At 34.4% G+C, this 22,604-nt stretch overlaps 1 protein-coding gene and 3 long non-coding RNA genes across 4 annotated transcripts; 1 reads left to right on the top strand and 3 right to left on the bottom strand.

The window, feature by feature from the left end:
- Positions 1 to 14,065: 14,065 nt before the first annotated feature.
- On the bottom strand, positions 14,066 to 14,960 carry LOC127135360 (uncharacterized). Its single transcript, XR_007808529.1, has 2 exons — positions 14,570 to 14,960; positions 14,066 to 14,401 (listed from the first exon to the last, which is right to left on the bottom strand). It is a non-coding gene; the product is annotated as an uncharacterized LOC127135360 (long non-coding RNA).
- A 2,625-nt stretch (positions 14,961 to 17,585) lies between these two features.
- Positions 17,586 to 19,439, bottom strand: LOC127074611 (uncharacterized). Its single transcript, XR_007786070.1, has 2 exons — positions 18,705 to 19,439; positions 17,586 to 18,013 (listed from the first exon to the last, which is right to left on the bottom strand). It is a non-coding gene; the product is annotated as an uncharacterized LOC127074611 (long non-coding RNA).
- LOC127074610 (uncharacterized) lies at positions 18,165 to 19,753 on the top strand. Its single transcript, XR_007786069.1, has 2 exons — positions 18,165 to 18,709; positions 19,475 to 19,753. It is a non-coding gene; the product is annotated as an uncharacterized LOC127074610 (long non-coding RNA).
- Positions 19,754 to 20,274: 521 nt separating this feature from the next.
- LOC127136739 (uncharacterized) lies at positions 20,275 to 20,811 on the bottom strand. The gene has a single exon (XM_051063266.1). The coding sequence runs from the start codon at positions 20,809 to 20,811 to the stop codon at positions 20,275 to 20,277; it is 537 nt and encodes a 178-aa protein (XP_050919223.1).
- Between the last annotated feature and the right edge of the window lie 1,793 nt (positions 20,812 to 22,604).

Below are 22,604 nucleotides of genomic sequence, written 5' to 3'. Positions count from 1 at the left end.
GAATGTTTCCTTTTATCCTATCTGAAGATACAAAAGAATGGTTCTTCTCATTACTTGCTGGAAGTATTACACCTGGGAACAAATGGAAACCACTTTTCTGAATGAGTATTTTCCAGCTTCAGTTTTCCTCAGGAAAATATACATCATCATGAACTTCAAACAAAAAGAATGTGAATCACTTGGCGATTCATACAAGAGATTCAAGAGGTTACTTATTGCTTGCCTGACACACAACTTGCATCAGACAAAGCAAATGCAGATGTTTGTCAATGGTCTTCGATTAAAAATAAAACAATTGATTGATACAACAGCTGATGGCTCATCAAACTTCTCAACAACCACAAGTATTAAAAAGATCATTGAGGCAATAGTTGCAAATGAGCATTTGAAGTTATATGATAAATGTTTAAGCAAATCTGAAAGAGTTATTGATCTGAAGCTTGAAACAAATAAAATAAGGATAGAAGACACAATTGTTATAGAAGTTGAAAAGAAACTTAAAGCAATGAATATTGGTATGCAACAGGTAGCTCAAATTCAGCCGGTCTAAAATGTTAGTTGTGAAATTTGTGGCGGACCTCATTTGATTGTATACTGTGTTGCAACCGTGCAATAAATGGAAGAGATAAAATTTCTGAAGCAGAACAACCTGTATTCTAACACTTATAATCCAGGGTGGAAGAATCATCCAAAATTTTCCTAGAAAGATCAACAAGGGAATGTTCAAAATCAGGGTCACATTCAATATCAGAACCAACACAACAATATCAGCAACAAACACCCAAGAAGGCTGATTTGGAACTTGCCATTGAAAAGATGGCAGCTCAAAATTCCCAATTTCAAGAAGAAACAAGAAACAGTCAAAGGAACACTACTGCTTCTATCAAAAATCTTGAAGTTCAGATGGGTCAGATAGCACAACAAATAGCAGGTTCTCGAGCACAAGGTTCCCTCCCAAGTGAAACAGTACAAAATCCTAGAAATAATAAGAATGTTAATGTTGTCACGATAAGAATTTAAAAAGTTTCTAAAGATGAAGAAGAGAGGGTAACAAAGGATGAACATGTCATAGAGGTATATCTGAAGTGATAAAGCCAACTGAAGAGAAAAAAAGAGGCTAAATTAGTGATTAAGCTACCTTACCCTCAGAGAGTGACAAAGAAGGATCCAAAAGAGAAAGACTTTGAGAAATTCATCACAGTGTTAAAAAAGTTAGAGGTCAATATGCCTTCCTTTGAAGCACTTGAGAAAATGCCCATGTACCAAAAATTCATGAAAAAAGTAATCTCTAGAAAGAGACCAATAGGAGATGGATCGATAACCGTTAATGAAAAATGTAGTGATATATCGCCGAGTAGGAGAATCCCAATCAAGCAAAAGGATCCTGGATCTATCACAGTCCCATGCACTATGAAAGACATAACTTTCAAGAAGGTACTAATTGATTCTGGAGCCAGTGTGAGTCTGATGCCATTATCAATCTACCAAAGGCTTGGTATTGGAAATGTCAGTGATACAAGGACAAATATGAAATTTATAGATCACTCCATAAATAATGCATATGAGATAGCGGAAGACGTACTAGTGACAATAGAGAAAATTTAGTTTTCTTGTTGATTTTGTGATCATAGACATACGTGAGGATGAAGAGACACCTATCATTCTTGGTCGACCATTCATGCAGATAAGTCGATGCAATTTCGACATAGACCACGGTACACTAACTTTAAAAGTTTATGATGATGAAATAACCTTGAAGGTTCTTGAAAATAGGAAGCTAGATGTGGAAAAATAATATCACTATCAAGTAGGCATGATCAGGACAGATGTGAAAGGCCAAAGTGACATGCCAACATCAGAAAAGTTCTCAAGAAGACCATCTCAACTGGTCTCACCTCCATTAGCAACCCCAAGTGGAAAAACTCCTATTTCCATTCCAAAAGCTATAAGAAAGAAGAGAAAGCGAAACCAAGGTAAGGAGATGAAAGTTGGAAATGACTTATGGCACAAAGGAATCCATACCTCTGAAAAAGACGGTTTCCTATTTTTGGAAAAGAAGTGTAACAAGGTGTGAAAGCTGAAGTACCCCCCATAACAGAGGGAATGAGGCATCAAGCTAATGACGATAAAGGAGCGTTGCTTGGGAGGCAACACAAAGAAAGTATTCATAATTTTATTTTATAGTTTTAATTTTATATTAATTTCTGAGTTTTGTTTGCTTTAAGTTGTTTATTTTCTGGTTGTTTATTTTCATCTAATAATATGATAATTGTAGCCTTAGTGGTTGTGTGAAAAATACCCAAACTAAAGCCATGTGTGTCCTCTATTCATGTTCACTCGCCAAAGTATTTCTTTATAGACTTAAATGATCTGATTGGTTTAATTAAGTTGGACTAAAAGTTAAGCAGGTTTACCACAACTGATTGAGAAGCCACATCGAGCAAGAGGTACCGTGGAGGTTGTCAGCTCTACCTAACATGGTGAGAGCAGAAAAAGCCAAAAACAATGTACATCATAAGAGAGAATTCAAGTATGTCTTTATCATTCAGAACTTGCGTACGTTCTTTTCTAATTTCGGGTGCATGATTACACACATTGAGGCACTTTTTTTTTACCCCTGAGCCTTTCTAGCCATCCTTTTTATTATTATCCATTATTAACCTCATTTGTGCCTTTACCTATTTGTTTGTTTTAAAGACCACATCATATTAACCCATGGCCCAAACACTTCCCCACCATGTTCAGAGTATTTATGGGAGTTATCATATCCATGTTCGTTCTAAGTTTTGGGTTGATGTTGGGATAACAACCTTTAAGCTTGGGATAACCGTGCAGCTTTAGTGCAACTTTAGTACAAATGAAGGCACCCGATGATTGAAAAAAAAAAGAGAAGAAAAAGAAAAGATGAAAATTTGAAAAATTAAAGTGAAAAGAACCATAGAAAAATAATCACCAAGGCACTTGAAAGAAGGAGAAAACAACGAATATTGAAAATAAAGACAAATCCTAAAGGACGAGTGCAAGAAACAATTCCAACACTAATCCATCAGAATGAGCATAGTGAATATAAAGATCGTATTGACTATGAACCTTAGCCTACTTTTCCAAAATTATCCCACCTTAACCCTAGCTCCGTTACAACCATAAAGACCTCAAATAGTGTGTGTGTCGTGCACATTGATTCAAAAGAGAATTTATTCAAGCCTATGGTATGGTATTGCGTACTATGAATTTTGAGTGTAAAACACATTAACACCCAAGTGATTTGGTGAGAGTGTGAATTGAGCTGATAGGTGAAGCAATAATTTTAAGTGAAGGTATGGTCAATCAATCGATTATGATTATCCAACAAAAACCAAAGGTATGAACAAATGAGGGTCATGGAAGATCTTAGAAGTGAAAAGTTTTCTTTCATTTGGGAGTGACATGAGTTCTTTGTACTTAAAGTTGCTTGAGGAAAAACAACAAGCTAAGTTTGAGGTTGTGATCAGACATCATTTATGCTATAATTATAATCATGTTAACAGGTGAACGTAGGCGAGTTAGTTGCATTTTCATACAGTTTAAGTGGTTTTTACACATTCTTTTAACGTTAATATCATTTAATCTTTTCACTGTGTTTCATCAATTTGTTTCCTTTTTTCGCATTTTATGCTTGGGCTGTGTGTTATTACTGTTGTTCAGGTTCAAATAGATATTCAAGTACAATCAGATGCAGAATCCAAGGAGAATCGCAAAGAATTAGAGAAGTTTTCCCACGCTTCAGTATGCCTGCATTTTTCATACAATTTAAGTGGTTTTTACACCTTCTTTTAACGTTAATATCATTTAATCTTTTCAATGTGTTTAATCAGTGCATTTTGATGCACATTCTTCTATAATTATACTTAGATATTTATATAATTTATTTTGCTTATTTTACTATTTTATTATATTTTTATATTTAAGTTCATGATTGCCTTTAATCTATTTTCGTTTGCTATTTTCAATTTTAGCGGTTATTTGATATCTGTTCACTGTTCGGACCATAACTTGAGCTAAGGGATTTCGTTTTGCATGTTCTTACATGCATTGGAAAGCTAAGAGAAAGAGCTACAACCTTTGTGTAGAAACAAAAAGCTGATTCGGAGTGAAGAAGTCTCAAATAATTCGTTGAAGTTTCATATTTTAGGAAATAATTTCTTTTGGGCCATTTGTTGGGCCGAATTTAGGTTTTTCGGCCCAGTTTGAATCATAAGTGCAACCCTTATTCTGTTTAAAAGGAGAAGTCGTTGCATTGTAGCATGTGACACATTATTCACGATAACTTTTTGCTTTTGTGCGATCATGAAGAGGAACTAATCTTCTAGAGTCAATCTGCTGTAATCGAGTTTCCAAGGCTTTGAGGTTTTTATTTTATCAATTTAATTTCGTTCTCTTTCAATTCTATTATATGAAATTTCATTTGATTAATCTGTATTTTATGGAATCGTTTTGATTAAATTCGTATGATTGCATTCCTAACTATTAATCGCTGTTTTCGTCGCTTTGTCGTTAAATTGCGCTTGTAAATCGTGTTTGCTTAATTCACGATTGTATTTATCCGTTTGCTTAATTCGGAATATAGGAATATAAATCTGTCATGTATCTATTGCGCTTGTCAATCGAATTTGAATCGAATAAAGATCGAAGTCGCTTAGGAAATTGGTAGGTAAAAACCAGTGATTAGCCGGAAACCGAAAACAGTAGATTGACTTATTTTATAATCACTTATTTTAATCACTTTTTTTGTTTTGTTTTCTAAATCGACCACTAAAACATAAACCCCCCCTTAAATCGATTTCATTAGGTTAACAATAATATAAGAATCCTTGCGATACGATACTCGAGTTGTCGCTTCCGCTAAACTACAATATTCTAATTACTCGTTTTGACCTGTGTGCGACAGCGGATCAAATTGGCGTCGTTGCCGGAGATTCTTGTAGATTTTAACCATTATTATAGTCTAACTATTATTATATCCATAGGTGTTGTGTTTTAACATTTTTTTTGCCCTAACTTTCTTATGTTATGGTGTTTTTGCGTTTTAGGATTAAAAAAATCTGTTTTTTAAGAAAATCGTCTCAAATTATTCCGATTCTTTGTCGATTAATTAGGAAAAAATCAAGGATCAAAAGCCTCTATTTAGGGACTATATAATGAAAGTCATCCTAAAAACCCGAAATTCCTTATTTTTCCTATTTTTTATGATTTTTTTTTCTGTTTTGATAGTTTCATAAAATTCCGAAAAAAATTCTCAAAAATTTTAATTGACGTTATTAGATTAATTTTTGTTTTTTTTTGTATTTTTTTCCTTTTACTTTAATAGTTTTTTTACGTATTTCAATTGTTTGTTCTTAATAAGGATATTGTCGGTATTTTTCTATTTGTTGCTGCATTGCTGAATTAGTTGTGTGTTCTCATTGTTTGTTGATTTTTTTTCTTTTCGATTGAGTTTAACATGGCTGACCAAAGAACCCTCAGAGAACTTGTTGCTCCTGATATTAATTATAATGCTTTATGTATTGAATTTCCTGTTGGTGTTGTACCTTTCGAATTGAAATCTGGTTTAATACACTTGGCTTTAATGGTTTTGCAGGTGAGGATCCGCATAGGCATCTAAAAGAAATTTAGATTGTGTGTTCTACATCATTGAGGCCTCAAGGAATTACTGAAGATCATGTTAATCTTAGAGCATTTCCATTCTCACTACAAGCTGCTGCAAAAGATTGGTTATATTATCTTAAGCCAAATTCTATTACAAGTTGGAATAATATGAAGAAAATCTTCTTAGAAAGATTTTCCCTACTTCAAGAGCTTCTTCAATCAGAAAAGAAATATGTGGTATTAGACAGGTTGACATGGAATCATTGGCTAAATATTTGGAGAGATTCAAGCAGTTAGTGTCGAGTTGTCCTCACCACCAGATTTCTGAACAATTGCTAATACAATACTTTTATGAGGGATTGCTACCAATGGAAAGAAACATTTTAGATGCTGCTAGTGGTGGAGCACTTGTTGATAAGACTCCAGCTGCTGCCAAATCCTTGATTGAGAAGATGTCACTTAACTTCCAATAGTTCACAACAAGGGATAATTTTATGGTCCAAGCTAAAGATGTGAATGAGATTCATGTTTCTTCTTCCAACAAAGCTCTAGAAACCAGAATTGATGAACTTACCTCTTTAGTGAAAAAATTGATGCTACCCATTCCACCACCACCACCACCATATAACCCTCCACAAGTAACCACCTCTTCACCTTCTGAACCTTCACTAGATGAACTTGTCAAGCAAATGGTTGTAAATAGTCTCCAATTTCAGCAGCGAACAGATTATAGTATTCAGACTTTGCAAACACAAATTGGACAACTTGCCACTTCAATGAATGTCAGGCAACAAGCTCAAGGATCAAACCAACTACATGCCCAAACAATAGTTAATCCAAAAGGCTCTAATGTGAGTGCAATTTCCTTGAGATCCAAAAAAGTTACAGAACCAGAACATCCTATTGTTGTTGAGGTCGGAAAAAAGTATGTATCATCAATCCCTTTCCCATAAAGAGTACTGGAAAATAAGACGATTGACGAGGAAGAGCATTCTATTTTTCAAATAGAGTTGCTTTCTGAAGTTATTGATGAAGCTTATTCTGATTTATTTTCAGCCGATTTTCCAACTTTATCTGGTTTTGATGATATTTACTCATGTGATGATTGCACTAACACTAACCTTTGTGCTATTTGTGTTGAGATTGATGTTGCCTTGCAGGGTGATATTGTAAATGAAGTTGTTTATGTAGCTGAAGCTCTTGACATTCCGGCTGCCCCAAACATACCATCCATTGAGCAACCACATTCTTTAGAGCCTAAACCACTTCCTGAGGATTTATGTTATTCATCAAAGCTTCAACTTAAGCAGAAACATAAGAAGAGAATTAAATGGACCTTGGCTGACACTCGTGATATTAGCCCATCCATATGTATGTATAAGATCTCACTTAAAGATGAAACAAAAGTAGTGAGGCAACCCCGTAATCCTTTGATTCTTGATGTTGTGAAAAAGGAGATCACTTTCACGTGCCCACTCAACACTTTTACTTATCGAAGATTCTTCTTTGATCCTGGAATACAAGGCGAATGCACTAATCAAACTTTCAAGGTCAATGGACACTACCCAAATCTACTCCATGAGAACCCGACTTTGGAAGAAGAGACGGTAGAAGAGATTTCTTTGGAAAATGCTGCTTATGCAATCACTTATCCGCCTTGACTCCTCGGGTGTGTTCTTTCCTTTCTCTCACTCTTATTTTATATTTATGCTCTTTCATTGAGGACAATGTATGTTTTAAGTGTGGGAGAGGGAACCATTTATTTGTTTTGTTTTCTTTGTTTTATTTTCAATTTTTCTCTGTTTTGGTTTTTGTTTGCTTTCTTAAAAAAATAAATTGCATGCTTTTTCCTTTGGTTTTTGAGTTACAATTATGAGTATTTTTCTTAGTTCTCTTGACTAAAGTCTTGTGCTGTGATATGAAAAATTTATTGTGCATTTTTAGTATGATAGGTAAGACTAAACTCCAAATTGTACATCATTTATGGTAGATCAATTAACCTTGTGAGATTTTGAGCCTTATATGGATAACATACAAAAATCCATCTCTTTCTTTCTTGTGTGATTCACTCATGTTTGTTAGTCTCTAGAACTTGAATTGATTCTTGTTGATGCTATTATTTACTTGTTCACACTGATATGATAAAGACAATTTTGTTTTTTGTTTTTTTAGCCAGTTAGCCAAAAAGCCAATCCTGAAATAATATCATCCCTTGTTTGAAACCCCCTTAAGCCTATTATCTTTTTTGTTTGTTTAAAACTCACTACAAACCGATAAATGAAAAACAATGTTATCACCCTATTCAAAGGGTTGGAAGAGTCTTGTTTGAAGTTGTGTGGGGTTGAATAAATATATTTGTAATAATTCAAAAGTTGGCAGAAAAAGAAAAGAAAAATAGAAAAAGAAAAAAAATGAATGAAAAAAATAGAAGGATGTCAACATACTCCTTATGAAAAAGAATAAAAAAAGAATAAAAAAAGAAAGGAGAAGAGAAAATAATTGCTATATAGTTGTTGAAGTGAATGAAATCTTTTGTAAATTCAACTCCCGCAGTTTCTTTCAAGTTTCTTTTATCTCTTTGAATTTTAGCCTAGTCCCTTAGGATTTATCTCACCCTTACCTTGGCCACGTTACAACCAAATAAAAGTCCTTTTGATCTTTGTGCGCATATATTTCAATTGTGGGTATTAGAGTCTTTTCAAGCTTATGGTAGTACTAACTTTCATGTTGTGCTTTGAGTATAAACAATTAATCTAAACACTTGAGAGTTGAGTGAATTATATCCTGTGAGGATCTTACTGCTGTTGATGTACTCTTTGGTAATCTGTTTTCCTATCTGCTTTAAATGTCACAAAAAATTGCTTACTAACACCATATTTTTGAAGGTTCGACTTAGAATTCTGCTTGTACCTTGTATCTTGAAAACCTTTGGAAGTGCATGCTCCGTTTTCTTTCCTTTTGTTTTGAAATTGTAATTTTGCTCGGAGTGCAAAAGTTCAAGTGTGGGGGAATTTGATTAGTGCATTTTGATGCACATTCTTCTATAATTATACTTAGACATTTATATAATTTATTTTGCTTATTTTAATATTTTATTATGTTTTTATATTTAAGTTCATGATTGCCTTTAATCTATTTTTGTTTGCTATTTTCAGTTTTAGCGGTTATTTGATATCTGTTCACTGTTTGGATCATAACTTAAGCTAAGGGATTCCGTTTTGCGCGTTCTTACATGCGTTGGAAAACTAAGAGAAAGAGCTACAACTTTTGTGTTGAAGCCAAAAGCTGGTTCGGAGCGCAGAAGTCTCAAATAATTCGTTGAAGTTTTATACTTTAGGAAATAATTTCTTTTGGGCCATTTGTTGGGCCGAATTTAGGTTTTCCGGCCCAGTTTGAATCATAAGTGCAACCCTTATTTTGTTTAAAAGGAGCAGCCGTTGCACTGTACATTTGACACATTATTCAGGATAATTTTTTGCTTTTGTGTGATCATGAAGAGGAACTAATCTTCTAGAGTCAATCTGTTGTAACCGAGTTTCCAAGGCTTTGAGGTTTTTATTCTATCAATTTAATTTCGCTCTCTTTCAATTCTATTCTATGAAATTTCATTTGTTTAATCTGTATTTTATGGAATGGTTTTGATTAAATTCATATGATTGCATTCCTAACTATTAATCGTTGTTTTCGGCGCTTTGTCGTTAAATTGCGTTTGTAAATCGTGTTTGCTTAATTCACGATTGTATTTATCCGTTTGCTTAATTTGGAATATAGGAATATAAATCTGTCATATATCTATTGTGCTTGTCAATCGAATTTGAATCAAATAGAGATCGAAGCCGCTTAGAGAATTGGTAGGTAAAAACCAATGATTAGCCGGAAACTGAAAACAATAGATTGACTTATTTTATAATCACTTATTTTAATCACTTTTTTTGCTTTGTTTTCTAAATAGACCACTAAAACATAAACCCCCTTAAATCGATTTCATTAGGTTAACAATAATACAAGAATCCTTGCGATATGATACTCGAGTTGTCGCTTTCCCTAAACTACAGTTTTCTAATTACTCGTTTTGACCAGTGTGCGACAGCGGATAAGTGTTTCATCAATTTGTTCCCTTTTCCCGCATTTTATGCTTGAGTTGTGTGTTATTACTGTTGTTCAGGTTTAAATAGATATTCAAGTATAATCGGATGCTGAAGCCAAGGAGAATTGCAACGAATCAGAGAAGTTTTCCCATGCTTCAGTAGGCCTGCTACGGTCACCCGTAGCACCTGCTACGAGCCGTAGCAGAGAGGTCTGAACAAAGCAAAAATCCATCCAAAACAGGGCCCCACTACGGCCACCTATAGAACCTGCTACGGTCCGTAGTGGAAGGTCTGGAACAAATCCCAAATTTCACAGAGACAATGGCCTGCTACGGCCACCCGTAGCAGGGGGGCCTGGACGAGAGCTTCAAAGACAATGGTCTGCTATGGCCACCCTTAGCACCAGCTACGGGCCATAGCAGGCATGCGTGAGAAAACCAAATATCTCCGTTGTTTTGTTAATTTTAAGTGAAGGGAGTTTTGGTCCATCAAATACCTGATTTCATTGACTATTGTGGATCTGTTTGAGGAGAGAGAAAGGAAGAGGAAGGATTTTCTATTTAAAGGAGTTTTTCAAACAACACCAGGACAAACTTTTTGGGGAAGAAAAAATCACACGATTCAGAATTGGAGAAAATAAGGTTTTGGGGGAGACGAGATTTTCATGAGCGGAAGCAATTGAAGATCAAATTTCACCTGAATAATTATAATGTATACATTTTATCTTTTGATTTCCTTGAATACTATAAGTAGCTAAACCCCCCAATGCTAGGGGATGTCCCTAATTTGAATCTGTAATGACTTTGAGTTTATATTTGCAATAACAATATTGTTTTTCATAATTAATTTATTCTCGTGATATTCTTAATGCTTTCTCTTTCGGAACAATTGAGATTGTTATATGATTATCAATTAGGTTGGACCTCCATTGGTAATGCTTTCATGAGATTATTCTATAGTAGATATTACCTAGGACTAGGGACACCCTATAGAAACTAATTTGTTATTGATATAATAATGCTTAATTTCATCGGTTAATTTCTATGGACATAGAGATTAGGTATGTCTATGGACATAGAGATTAGGTACGAATGATTAAAGGTTTTGTCACTAAAGCATTAGGAGAAAACATCCTTAAGAACCAATATTAATTAATTGATATTTGTTATTGAAATAGTGACTCAGAGTTGTTACAGGAAGAAATCACACACATTCCCTAGCATATTACTCATATCTGTCAAAAACCGTTCCCTGCACTCTTTATTTTATTTGCAATTATTTTTATATATTCGCATCAAAAATTCCCAATATTAGTTTTTGTTTAATTGAACAATAATTAGAACTCAATATTTACAAGCAGTCCTTGAGATCGACATTCGAGGAAATTTCCTCATATTACTACAAAGGCAAAATAGTACACTTGATATTTTACAGATCAACCATGGACTTAAACTTATTAAACACTTTGAATACCCCATCTTTTCTATTGATTAGGTATGTCCATTGTCTTCTATTATGATCATCAATGAATATGACAAAGTATTTGTTATCGCCAATAGAATCTACTTGCATCGGTCCACACACATCCGAATACACCACCTCAAGGTAATTCTTGGTGTTCCGATATGCATTATTGCTGAATTTGTCTTTATGTTGCTTAGGTTGCACACATTCTTCACAAATTTCAGCTGGTATGTTGATCGATGGCAACTCCGTTACCATTCTGTTCCTTTGCAAATCTTTGAGATTTCTAAAATTTAGATGCCCAAGATGATAGTGCCACATCCACTCTTCACGACTTGCTGCAGTAACAGGACATCTGTGCTCCATAACCTTCAACTCAACCTTGAAGATTCTATTGGAAGCCATAGGCACTTTTAAGATCAAAATTCCCTTGTTTTCCATGTGAATCTTTTGTAACCCTTCTCAAATAATTAACCAATACTTAGAAGGTTACATTTGATTCCCAGAATATACAAGATATCTTTGATCAAGGAATGTCCACCATCCCTCCTCATGATCAACACAACACCGATACCATCGATCATTAGAGTGGTGTCATCCGCGAACTTTACTTTGTTCTTCCCGTCATATGAGTTGAACAACCCGAGTCCAAATACCACTTCTCACTGCATTGAACTCCTTTCATACTCATCATGGCATCTTCCTCTTCATGCAACCGGTCAATCGTATCATTCAACCGACCACAACTCAATTTTTCAGCATTCTTTGAGCAGTTGCAGTTGCTGTATCGCAACTATTTGCTGCTACAATCTGCTTCCGTGATCATTACCAATAATGTATTCTCTTCATCAAACTCTTGTCTTGCAACCTTGGCTTCATCCTATTGAGATTCCTTCTTGTTCACATTGCATTCTTTTGCAAAATGACCGAACCGTTGACACTTGTAGCATTGCTCCTTGCTCTTGTCAAACCTCTTCCTGTCACCTCTAAAGTTGCCTTGACCACCATGCTTATTGTAACTGCTCTCACCCCTTCGACAAGTCGAATTCTTTGAATTTTGAGACTCTTTTCCACCAAAATCATGAAAATTTCCTTTGTTATTCATGGGTCATTTTCCTTTCGATCTCTTGTCCTTCTCATTGAAACGAGCTTGCAAAGTAATCTCCGTCTTTGCCTTATCGTTATTCCTCTCCTCCGTCCTTTATCATGAGCCTCAATAGAACTTTGCAACTCCTCTTTGCTCATTGTCGCAAGATCATTCGACTCCTTAATCGTCATAACTATATTGTCGAATCTTGGCGTTAAAGAACGTAAGATTTTAGCGACAACATATTGTTGCGTAATGGTTTATCCACATGCCTTCACTTGATTCACCAACCGAGTGATTCTCATTATGAAATCGTTGATTGTCTCATTTTTCTCCATTTGAATCAATTCAAGCTGATTTTTATGAGTTTGTAACCTCACTACCTTCGCCTTGTCAGCCCCTACATAAGTTTTCTCTAAAATCTCTCATGCTTGCTTCAACGATTGACACCAACTTTCTCAAAGTTGTTGCCATCAACACATTGATGAATTAAGAACAATGCTTTTTAATTCTTCTTCTTCTCTTCTTTATGCGTTGTTTGTCGCGCTTCAATTGCATTTTGAACGAGAGGAATAATACAATTCTTGATCACCTCAAGAACACTTGGTAGCCAAACAACATCTTTATTTGCTTGCACAATTTGTCGTAGTTCTTCGCATCAAGAATAGGTAAATTTGTAGGGATTCTTTCATTGGAAACAAAATTCATGTTGTACACCAGGTGTTTATGGATCTGAACTAGACTCTTGATGCCAAATGTTGGAATAAGCAACCATAAGATTGATGAAACAAAGGTGGAGTAATTTTGGATGTGGAGAGAGAGAGAGAGAGAGAGAGAGAGAGAGAGAGAGAGAGAGAGAGAGAGAGAGAGAGAGAGAGAGAGAGAGAGAGAGAGAGAGAGAGAGAGAGAGAGAGAGGTTATGATTTCATTAACTTGGATGAGAGTACACCCTAAACACTTATATATGAGATACAAAACAATTGAGATTTCAAATGACCAAGTACAATAGTAGAAAATACAAAAACTCGTGCCTGTAACCAGTTACAGCAAAACGTGTAGCTGGTTACACCTGACACTGAATAAAACAAAAATTAATTTAGTATCAATGTAATCGGTTACACCATTTTGGATAATCGGTTACACGTTCGAAAATCAGACTTTTCTTGTATTGGAATGCATATGAGACGCTGGTGTAATCGGTTACACAACAGTTGAATTACTCTTCAAATTTAACAAATCCTATTCGTCCCTCAGTGGTTGCAGCTCGCTTCGAAGGGATGTAACTTCACTAGCAAATGCGTTCTTCTTTTTTGTAGCCTCTTAGGAAGCCTAAAGAAAACATACTAATTAAAACACGGTTTTCTGAAAAATCGTAATATATATTCACCATAGACAAAGTAAGTTGGCCTTTCAACATGGTAAGTAAATCATGGGAAAAGAGAAAAGTTTGTACCTTTGGAAACTTTGAAAGAGTTGAAGGTGTGAATGTGAGAGATATTATTATGAGCAAGAAGCTGACAATTCTAGTTGGGCTTTGTTTGCTCACAATTTTTCTGTTTATGGGACTTATATCTTTAACATATTTTGTCAAATGAATCACATGAATAGTGTGAGTAAGGTGTTTCATCAAATGCTAAAGAGGGATTGCATGTGTTTTGTAAGGATGGGGAGCACTTTCATGTATCCCAAGAAACTTATGTTGCCTACAAGATTTCTATTTACTATGATTTTTAGTTATGAACTATGGAAAAAGTGATGCAATTATACGGAAGAAGCTATAATTATTGGCACATAAACAAAATTGTCTTCATATTTTAAACTATTTATATGATTATTTATATGACTTTTAAACAAGAAAGTAATATATTCCTCCCATGCTACTGTACTGCTGCTTGATTCACAGTATAATGCTTCCTTGGATAAGTTTCGCTTTACAAGACAACTAGAAAAAATTGAAAAAAAGATGGTGCCCAAAAGGAGAGTTATGTACTTTGATGATTAGATGTTTGCTGTGTTCATCTTGTTGTGAGGTGTGATGAGAACATTCACATCATTCTAATTGATGGTCATTATTATTTTTCACCTCGTTTGTTGGATTCCTGGTGCATCTCAGCCATTTCTTGAAGATTTTCAGAACCTGCAGGAACTGGTGGATTATGACTTGTTGAACCTGTAATCTCAATTGAAGCAATAACTCTTTTATACTTAATTGACATACAATAAATCAATTAGGTATCACTCGATTTCCTCTGAAATAAGAAGTTTAGCAGTTCTATATTCAAACAAGAAAAGTAGAAGAGTGTACCAAATAACACTTTGCATAACAACAATTTGTGTCATGAGATTTCTTGACAAATCACCATACATAGCTTTTAAAAGAGGGACTCTCACGATAAGTGAGTTAGAAAGAGTTTAAAGAGAGAAAAGTGTTATAGTCCAATCAAAACTATCTTGTTTCACTCAGACATTTAATCAAACAGCTCCTGAGCATTCTCTTGTAGATTCTTTTGATACACAAAGATGATCTCTAAATTTCATCTAATGTTTAGCTAGCTACCAAGCACCCCATAAATCTCCCACTCATCTCGTATGTCCTCTAATGACAATGATGCATTTTAGTTGTTGTAAGAGTCTGATGTTATGTTGTGGTTTTATTGGATTTGTTTTTGTTTTTTTTTCTTCCAATTATTTTAGGAAGATTTATAACACCCTTAATCTATTGTGTTTTTTTTAGTCCATCAAAATGTTACTTTTATGTGAGGAGGTGACGTGACCGTTATATCAAATAGGTGGTATAAATTAAAATTGAAGACATAAAGTTTTAGGAGAATTATTCCTTAAAGAAATTTTTTATAAAGGCTAAAATTAAATTTTAGATTATTTATAGGACATATTTAATTATAAAAAAAATAATAGTTAAAATTATATATTTGAATAGATCATTTACATTTACAGTGTTGTTTTAATATTTTGAGAGTTAGGATTATAACAAGTGGGTTAATGAAACAAATGTGAAATTTTAAAATATTTCTCAATGTAATTTTTTTCTAAGGTTATTCTACAATTTCTCCTAAAAAAATTATAGATTTCTTCACAAAAGTTAAGAAGCAACTTTGAAATTGAATTTTAATAGAGTTTAAATCTAGTTTTTTCTCATTCAAGACTGATAAATAAGAGAATTCCCACGAGAAAAACACACATTAGATTCAAGCCATTTGCTAATCTTAAGCCTTCAAAATCAATCCAACAGTCTCCTGCAGTCAATACCGCATCTTTCGAGAGTAATTTCAATAGTCCACCATATATAAATTTGGTTCAGTGTCAAAACATAAACAACTTTTTTTCACTTTTGCAAGTTACATCTCTCTAATCTCACTGACTTAAACGTTGGAATGTTAAGCTTACAGATAAGCCCATGCTCTTCCGTACCGAAGACTTACACCATTGTACCAGAGAACTTCTACAACAGTTTTTGTCAACACACCACCAATATTTTGTTTCATACCAGAATAATGGTATTATTTGTAGTGTGGTTCTATGTGTTGTGCATGTAATGTCTTCCAATAATTTTGATGATGACAAATGAACAAGAAAAAATATATTTAAAATCTCATCAATAAAGAAGCAAACACAATATAAAACATCTCAAGTTTCAGTTGAAAGTGGTAGATAATTTAAAATTAAGTACTAGACAAAGTTTAATCAAATAAAAGAACTTGAAATTTTGTTCGTCAGGGGACAAATGTTGAACATGGTGTCTTATACAATTGGTTCGACAAGTTAAACCAAAAACACCATAATAATAAGTACTACCCGATGGAGCAGAAAAGTAGTAAATAAAATGATAGTTGTTTATCCAGTTCGGTGAAACGACACATATGTATAAAGGATTGAGTCCACAAACCAAGAAAGAAAATTAATTATTAGTAATTTAGTACAATTAGTCTTATAAGCAACAACAAATCCTATGTTGTTTAATGCCTCTTCCTAACATTACTCAATGACTTTCTATTTCGGGCTCACCCTAAAAATGAGAACCTACCCACTTTCTTCTCAATCATACAACCCGTGATTGGAGCTTACAACTCAATAATCAATGTTGAATACTACCACTCAACTCTAGACAAACCAACTATGTCAAGTTAGTGAAACATAGTGGTGTACATACAACAATAACAAGGACTCAAAATAAACTCTAGCACTCTAAAATCATCAATGTATTGCTTGGCTTTCAATGTAGATTTTGAGCTTCTTATATAGCATAATAACTCTGAACCTTTCTCCTTGGATAGTAACTTTAATTTCATCCAGAATTAATGCAGAATCTATTGGATATTATCTGTTTCATAAATATCTCCAACAAGATATGGTTTGTTTCAATTTAAATTCAAATTTAAATCTTCATTTAAATCTGAATCGATCTTCGTCCAATTGTCAAAAAAATCACCTAATCATATTGCAAAGCCAATTAGCAATAAAATTTGACCCAATTTTTGACCAGGAATTATTCCTAAACGTATCACCATTGACCTGATGCGCAAGGCCCAAATGTCGTATCTCATGTTATGACATCGTGTCCAATATGTGTCCCTTTCGCACCTCAATACAGCTTAATCAAGCTAGATAATCTTGAACACTTTGAATACTTCTCCATGTTGTTGTTTTGCAAAATGCAGCCAATCCAAAAGGGTTTTTCCAATAGGAACTGCAATCTCCCACTTTGGAAAATTGTGGCAAAACAACTCTTCAAGATATAGAACTTATTTAGACCAGAATAAGTGACTGTCTTCAAATAGTACAATCATCAACAATCTTCCAATGATCAGAGATAAGTTAAACAATAGAAAATCAGTAGCATTCGTCATAAATTCCACACAAAACAATGCTCTAGAATCAATCAGACAGACATGCAATCATTCACAACTTAGTCATGCATGACACTCAGTCAGCTCATAGCTAGTAGCATACAATCCTACTAACTAACAATTATTAGCATGCAATTATTCACATACTTAGTCATTCATAACACAAATAGTTAGTAGTTAATAACATGATATGAAAACGTCTACTAACACAAAAGCTCACAATAAAAGGGCCATACGTTTTACCTGATGCTCCAGCATGTGAGCACAACATTAGCACTTAATAGAGATTGTTAGTACTAAACAAAAACCCGTGTTACCTTAGCACTCAACAACACCAAACTACTCCCTTTTTTTCTCTATAATTTGGAAAATGGCAAGTATCAAATAGAACCTAGATGTCAGTCATGCATAAGTTAGTATGTTAGCACATACACAATTAATACATGACTAAAACAATCAGAACAACATTCTAAGATGCACAAGAATTATATTTGTTTTATTGTACAAACGTTCAAATAGGCTATAAAGCTTTTCCAAATCCAAAAAACGCTCAGATACAAGGGCCATAACAACTAAGGTAGAACTTCTGAACTTATTCTTCAATCCATCATCTTCTGTTCTTGTAAGCAATCTAGTCTTCATCCTCCTCTGAGCCAGAATCATGCTTCTGAACATGTCACTTATTCACAACCTTCATCTTGGTAACATACTCCTTTCCAGTTGTAGATGATCCAACATATGATTCACCAGATGCATCTTCACCATTTGCAACAGAAGAGGAACCAATCTCCTTCTTCGTCATTTCCTTATGAAATATTTTAATAGATTTCATGATGGATATTCCCTTATTAGAGGGCTTCTTCTTTGAATTTACATACTTTTGACTAATTGTGAAAGAGACAAACAGACATGGGAAAGAAGAAATGGCAACAAGAGAAATATATTAGAAGATTGAAATTTTTGCTTGTAATGAAGGTCTATATAAAATGAGGTTTAGAAACAAGTGTATTATGCATTGTTTCATGTGTAGTACAAACCGAGAGAGAGAAACTCCTCTACACACCTCCCTAGCATTGACTGTGATTAATTCTAATAAATTCATACCCCTTTTTCCAAGTGGACTACATCTAATGACTTAGTGAAAATTTTAGAGACACATGTCATGACATCTTGTCTCATATTACACTTCTTCAACATCTGCTTCATCCAAATCCAAAGTAATTGCTTACCACTGCTCCATGCAGTAATGTATTCAGCTTCATCAAAAGACAAGGTTACAAGGATCTCTAACAAGGAAAGGGATACTATAATGCAACGAAAACTCGTCCAAAAATATCACTCTAAAGCCTAATCCGTGTTCAATTTAAGCATTCAAACCATCCACACAGAGATCAATCAAAACCCCCAAATAGAAAACCCTAGATCTAAACCTCAAAATATCAATTCCAAACAGCAGATTCGTGCAATTAAACAAGTTACAAGGATCACTACCAAGGAAAAGGCTTTTATAATGCAACGAAAAACATATCGAGAAGTCCTCGCTAGAGCTCTGTAATTCCGGCGAGAGGAAATTACCTTAGGTATGTTATCTACTCCTTTATCCTTTGTTGTGTTTGCTGCTTTCCTCTTTCTTTCCGCTTTGAATCTTCTACTCCGCATTCTCTCATTGATTTTCTATGGATAATGATTGCTCCGATAAGGTTCAAGTGTGAACTCTAAGTGTCTGAGCTCAACCTCTCGAGGCTTCAATGTGAAGCTTCAGGAGGTCAAGGTAACGAGGTTTGAATGTAGGGGGTCTGAGGGAGTTTTTCTGCAGAGTGAGATTATGATTTCTTTTTGTCCTTGATTGAGTGAGTTTGGAGTCAATTTATAGAAGTTATAGTGGTGCAATTGAGGGGGGAGTTTGGTGATGAGAATGGAATTTTTTGAGGGAGAAAATGGCGAGGATCCGTGTGAAGTTGGGGGATTAAGGGTTGAGATGGATTTAAGATGAAAACTGTTACATTTCAATTGAAGTGTATTTGTTGAAATTTTGCTGAAACTCAAGTGAAATTTGTTTTTTTTAAGATTCAAATGAAATGAAATGGAAATGTGAGTTCCATTTGGTGAGAAACGCTTAATTTCTGTATGTATGTTGGTATGTGTTGATGTATGGATGTTGCATAGCTTTGCTCCAGTGTACCGAGTTTGTGTAAAATGTTAGTTTGCTTGATTTATTTCTTCATTTTTTATTTAAATTAAATTATGATGCATTGACGATGATGGATGAGCTTATTGTTTTGAACATAACTTGATTGTTGATGGTATGATGCATACTTAGTCATGCTTTTTGCATAATGATTAAGGAGAGAAAGTTGATGGTGGATACATGATGATGGTGAATGCATAGGGCGTGTGGTCCCAACAACATGGAGCTCTTTTTTTTTTTGTAATATTTGGATCTAAATGAAAATACTAACTTTATTCTACTTTTTTTTTGTATTTTGTAAAATAAAATGTAAAATGAAAACTCTTTTTGTATTACTCCTTCTTTTGTAAAATATGTAAATAAAAACAATTTTATTCTAATTTTTGTATTATCATTTGGACAAATAATATGCAATAAAAACAACTTAAACTTTGTATGATGTGTATTAAAATGGTACCTCAAAAGCAATAAAAAAATGGTCTAATTTATTCAATCTTACCTAATGACAAAATGCTCTTTTATTCTAATCTTCTGATGACAAATGATTGAGAGATGCTTTAACAAAAGATTATATTAAAAAGTCAAAATAAAAGGAAAGGTTAAAACCAAAATGTAATAAACACCTAAATGAATCAAAGTTAAAAGTCAAATTTTGACTTTGACTTTTTTTTTCAAATGCAAATTAATGCATATGTGCATATGAAAGCTATTAAAACAATGTGAAAAGGATGAGAAAATATTAATCAAGGTCAAAAGGTTAAACCTCTGACCTTTGGCATTATTGGATCTATGCAGATGAATTTTTGAGTGATGAAAAAAGGCATGACCAAATGCAATGGTTATGTTAATGCAAATTAAAAGAGAAAAGACAATGCAATTTAGGTAGGACAAAATTGAGGTATGACATTACCTGTTGGAGTTTCCTTTTGTCATCTTTATATTGTAACATTAGGAGTCTTATTTATGGTGATTTAGTGCTTCAAACACGTTGAAAACAACTTTTTCATTGTTAAACCTCAATATTAACTCCCCCATTACTACATAAATGAGAGCTTTACATGTTTCCAAGAACGACCTTCCGAGAAGTAATGGTGTCTCAGAATCCTCAGGCATGTCTAGAATCACAAAATTTGCAGGGAACCCTAAGTCATCGACTCTCACTAGAACATATTCAAGAATCCCATAAGGGTATATGATCGATTTATCCGCTAATGTTAGCGTCATATGAGTCAGTTTTGGCTCCCCACATTTAAACTTACTCATCATGGACAACATCATTAGATTGATGCTAGCTCTTAAATCACACAAAGCCTTTCTAATAGTCAACGGACCAATAGAAAAAGGAATGGTGAATCTACTTGGATCAGTGAGTTTGGGTGAAAGCTTTCTTTCGATGATGACACTGCACTCTTCCGCTAAAGTGATGTTTTCATCATCTTCCAACTTACGCTTTCCTGATAAGAGCTCTTTTATGAATTTAGCATAAACATGCATTTGTTCAAGAGCTTCATAAGACAAAATGTTGACCTATATTTTCTTTATCATCTCCATGAGCTTTTTGAATTGGTTACCTTTTATCTCCTCCTTAAGTTTCTTCTTTAGAATCGGGTAACGTGGTTTAATAAAGCCAGGTAGCTCCGGATTTGGTTCATTCATGATTTGTTCTTCGGTCCTTCAAAAGGGTGAGTTCTTATAAATGAATTGGTCGAGTGTATATCCTCTAACTTCATTATCACTAATAACCTCAAATTTTTCTCCCTCTAAATCTCTCTCAATCTCCTCTTTAACTACTACCTTTTTTATATTCTTCTTCCCACCTCACTAGACTCTTTCTTTTCCTCATCCACCTTTTGGTTTGAAAGCACCACTCTACTCTTTAGCTCTATGTATTTTCAAATTTGATTATCGGGTTATCTATGGTGTTATTGATAAAGCCCTAGCTTGAACTAGCCTGTGTTGTCATTTGTTGAGACAATTAATTAATTTGCATCTCTACATTTTTTATAGATGCTCTGATGTCCCTATTCATGATGATATGATTTTGTGCCATCTCATGTTGAGTTTTAACCATGTTGTAGTGAGATTTGCTTACGTGCTCAAACCTTGCTTGAGTGGTTTTCATGAAACTGGACAAGGTTACCTCAAGAGGTGATGGTCTGCATTGAGATGCTAGAGGAACCTGTTAAACACCTTGATTAGCATTCAAAGTCTTATTGTTTCTCCACTTGAAATTAGGATGACCCTTCCAACCAAGAATGTAGGTGTTGGAATAAGGATTATTCTTTTGAAAATTTACATACTGAGCTTCAGCACTCTCAAACTTAGTTTGCAGTCTCTCTCCATAAAAATCCCAACAAAACGTTTGAATTTGGATAAAATTTGCTTGGGCTAGTTCTGCTACGACTATTTGCTTAGAAAGTGTTTCTATCTGAGCTGATCCGACTGTGGTTGAATCAACTACATGAATGCCTTTTTTCTTCATCGCTCGTTCATTTTCGTGGTACTCATTCAGACACATATTCTTAATCAATGTTTTTAACTCTTAATCATTATTTTCTCTTAATGTACCTCTAGCTGAGGCATCGAGAAGCATTCTCGTTTGTGTTCTCAACCCGTTGATGAAGTGTGTCACTTGTTCTATAACACTCATGTTATGATTCAAACACTTATGGAGTAGCAACTTGAATCTTTCCCATGCATCAGATAATGACTCAGACTCTTCTAAGACAAAGTTGGAAATTGCTACTTTTCTCTCCATAAACTGAGCAGTTGAATAATATCTCTATAGAAACTTGTCTTCCAATTCCTTCCATGTCTGAATAGTTCCATTTGGGATGCATTTTAACCAATCCTTCACGCGACCTATCAAAGAAAAACCAAACAAACGTATTTTTACTTGATCGTCCGTGATGTCACCTTTTGGCTTGCACATCGAGCATGTCTCGTAGAATTTTATGGAGTAGTATATGTCGACCCCTTTGAAGTCAAAATTTGACCCTACCGGGGCAGATGGCAAAATATTCTCCAATTGCCGGTCAAAATTTCTTCTATTGACATGGTTTACCTCCTCCCGAAAGAAACTTGGGTTTACCTTCGATCCCGTTAGGCTTCCATATCTTAATTCATTGGTCCATGAAAGAATACACACATCTTAATCCATGTATCCATTCCCGACCTACTAGAAAATTATAATTCTCCTTAGTCGGAATCACAACAAACAAGGTAGGTCGAGTGGTGGTTCCTACAACCACGACAATTTGAATAACTCACAATGACTTGCCGGTCTT

The sequence above is a fragment of the Lathyrus oleraceus genome, chromosome 4 (assembly GCF_024323335.1).
Source record: "Lathyrus oleraceus cultivar Zhongwan6 chromosome 4, CAAS_Psat_ZW6_1.0, whole genome shotgun sequence".
NCBI lineage: Eukaryota > Viridiplantae > Streptophyta > Magnoliopsida > Fabales > Fabaceae > Lathyrus > Lathyrus oleraceus.
Note: the sequence above shows the minus strand (reverse complement) of the source record. Positions and strands in the feature narration are given on the sequence as shown.

Coding starts and splice junctions, on each gene's coding strand:
- LOC127136739 (XM_051063266.1), bottom strand. CDS start 20,811: ATGCATGTTTATGCTAAATTCATAAAAGAGCTCTTATCAGGAAAGCGT.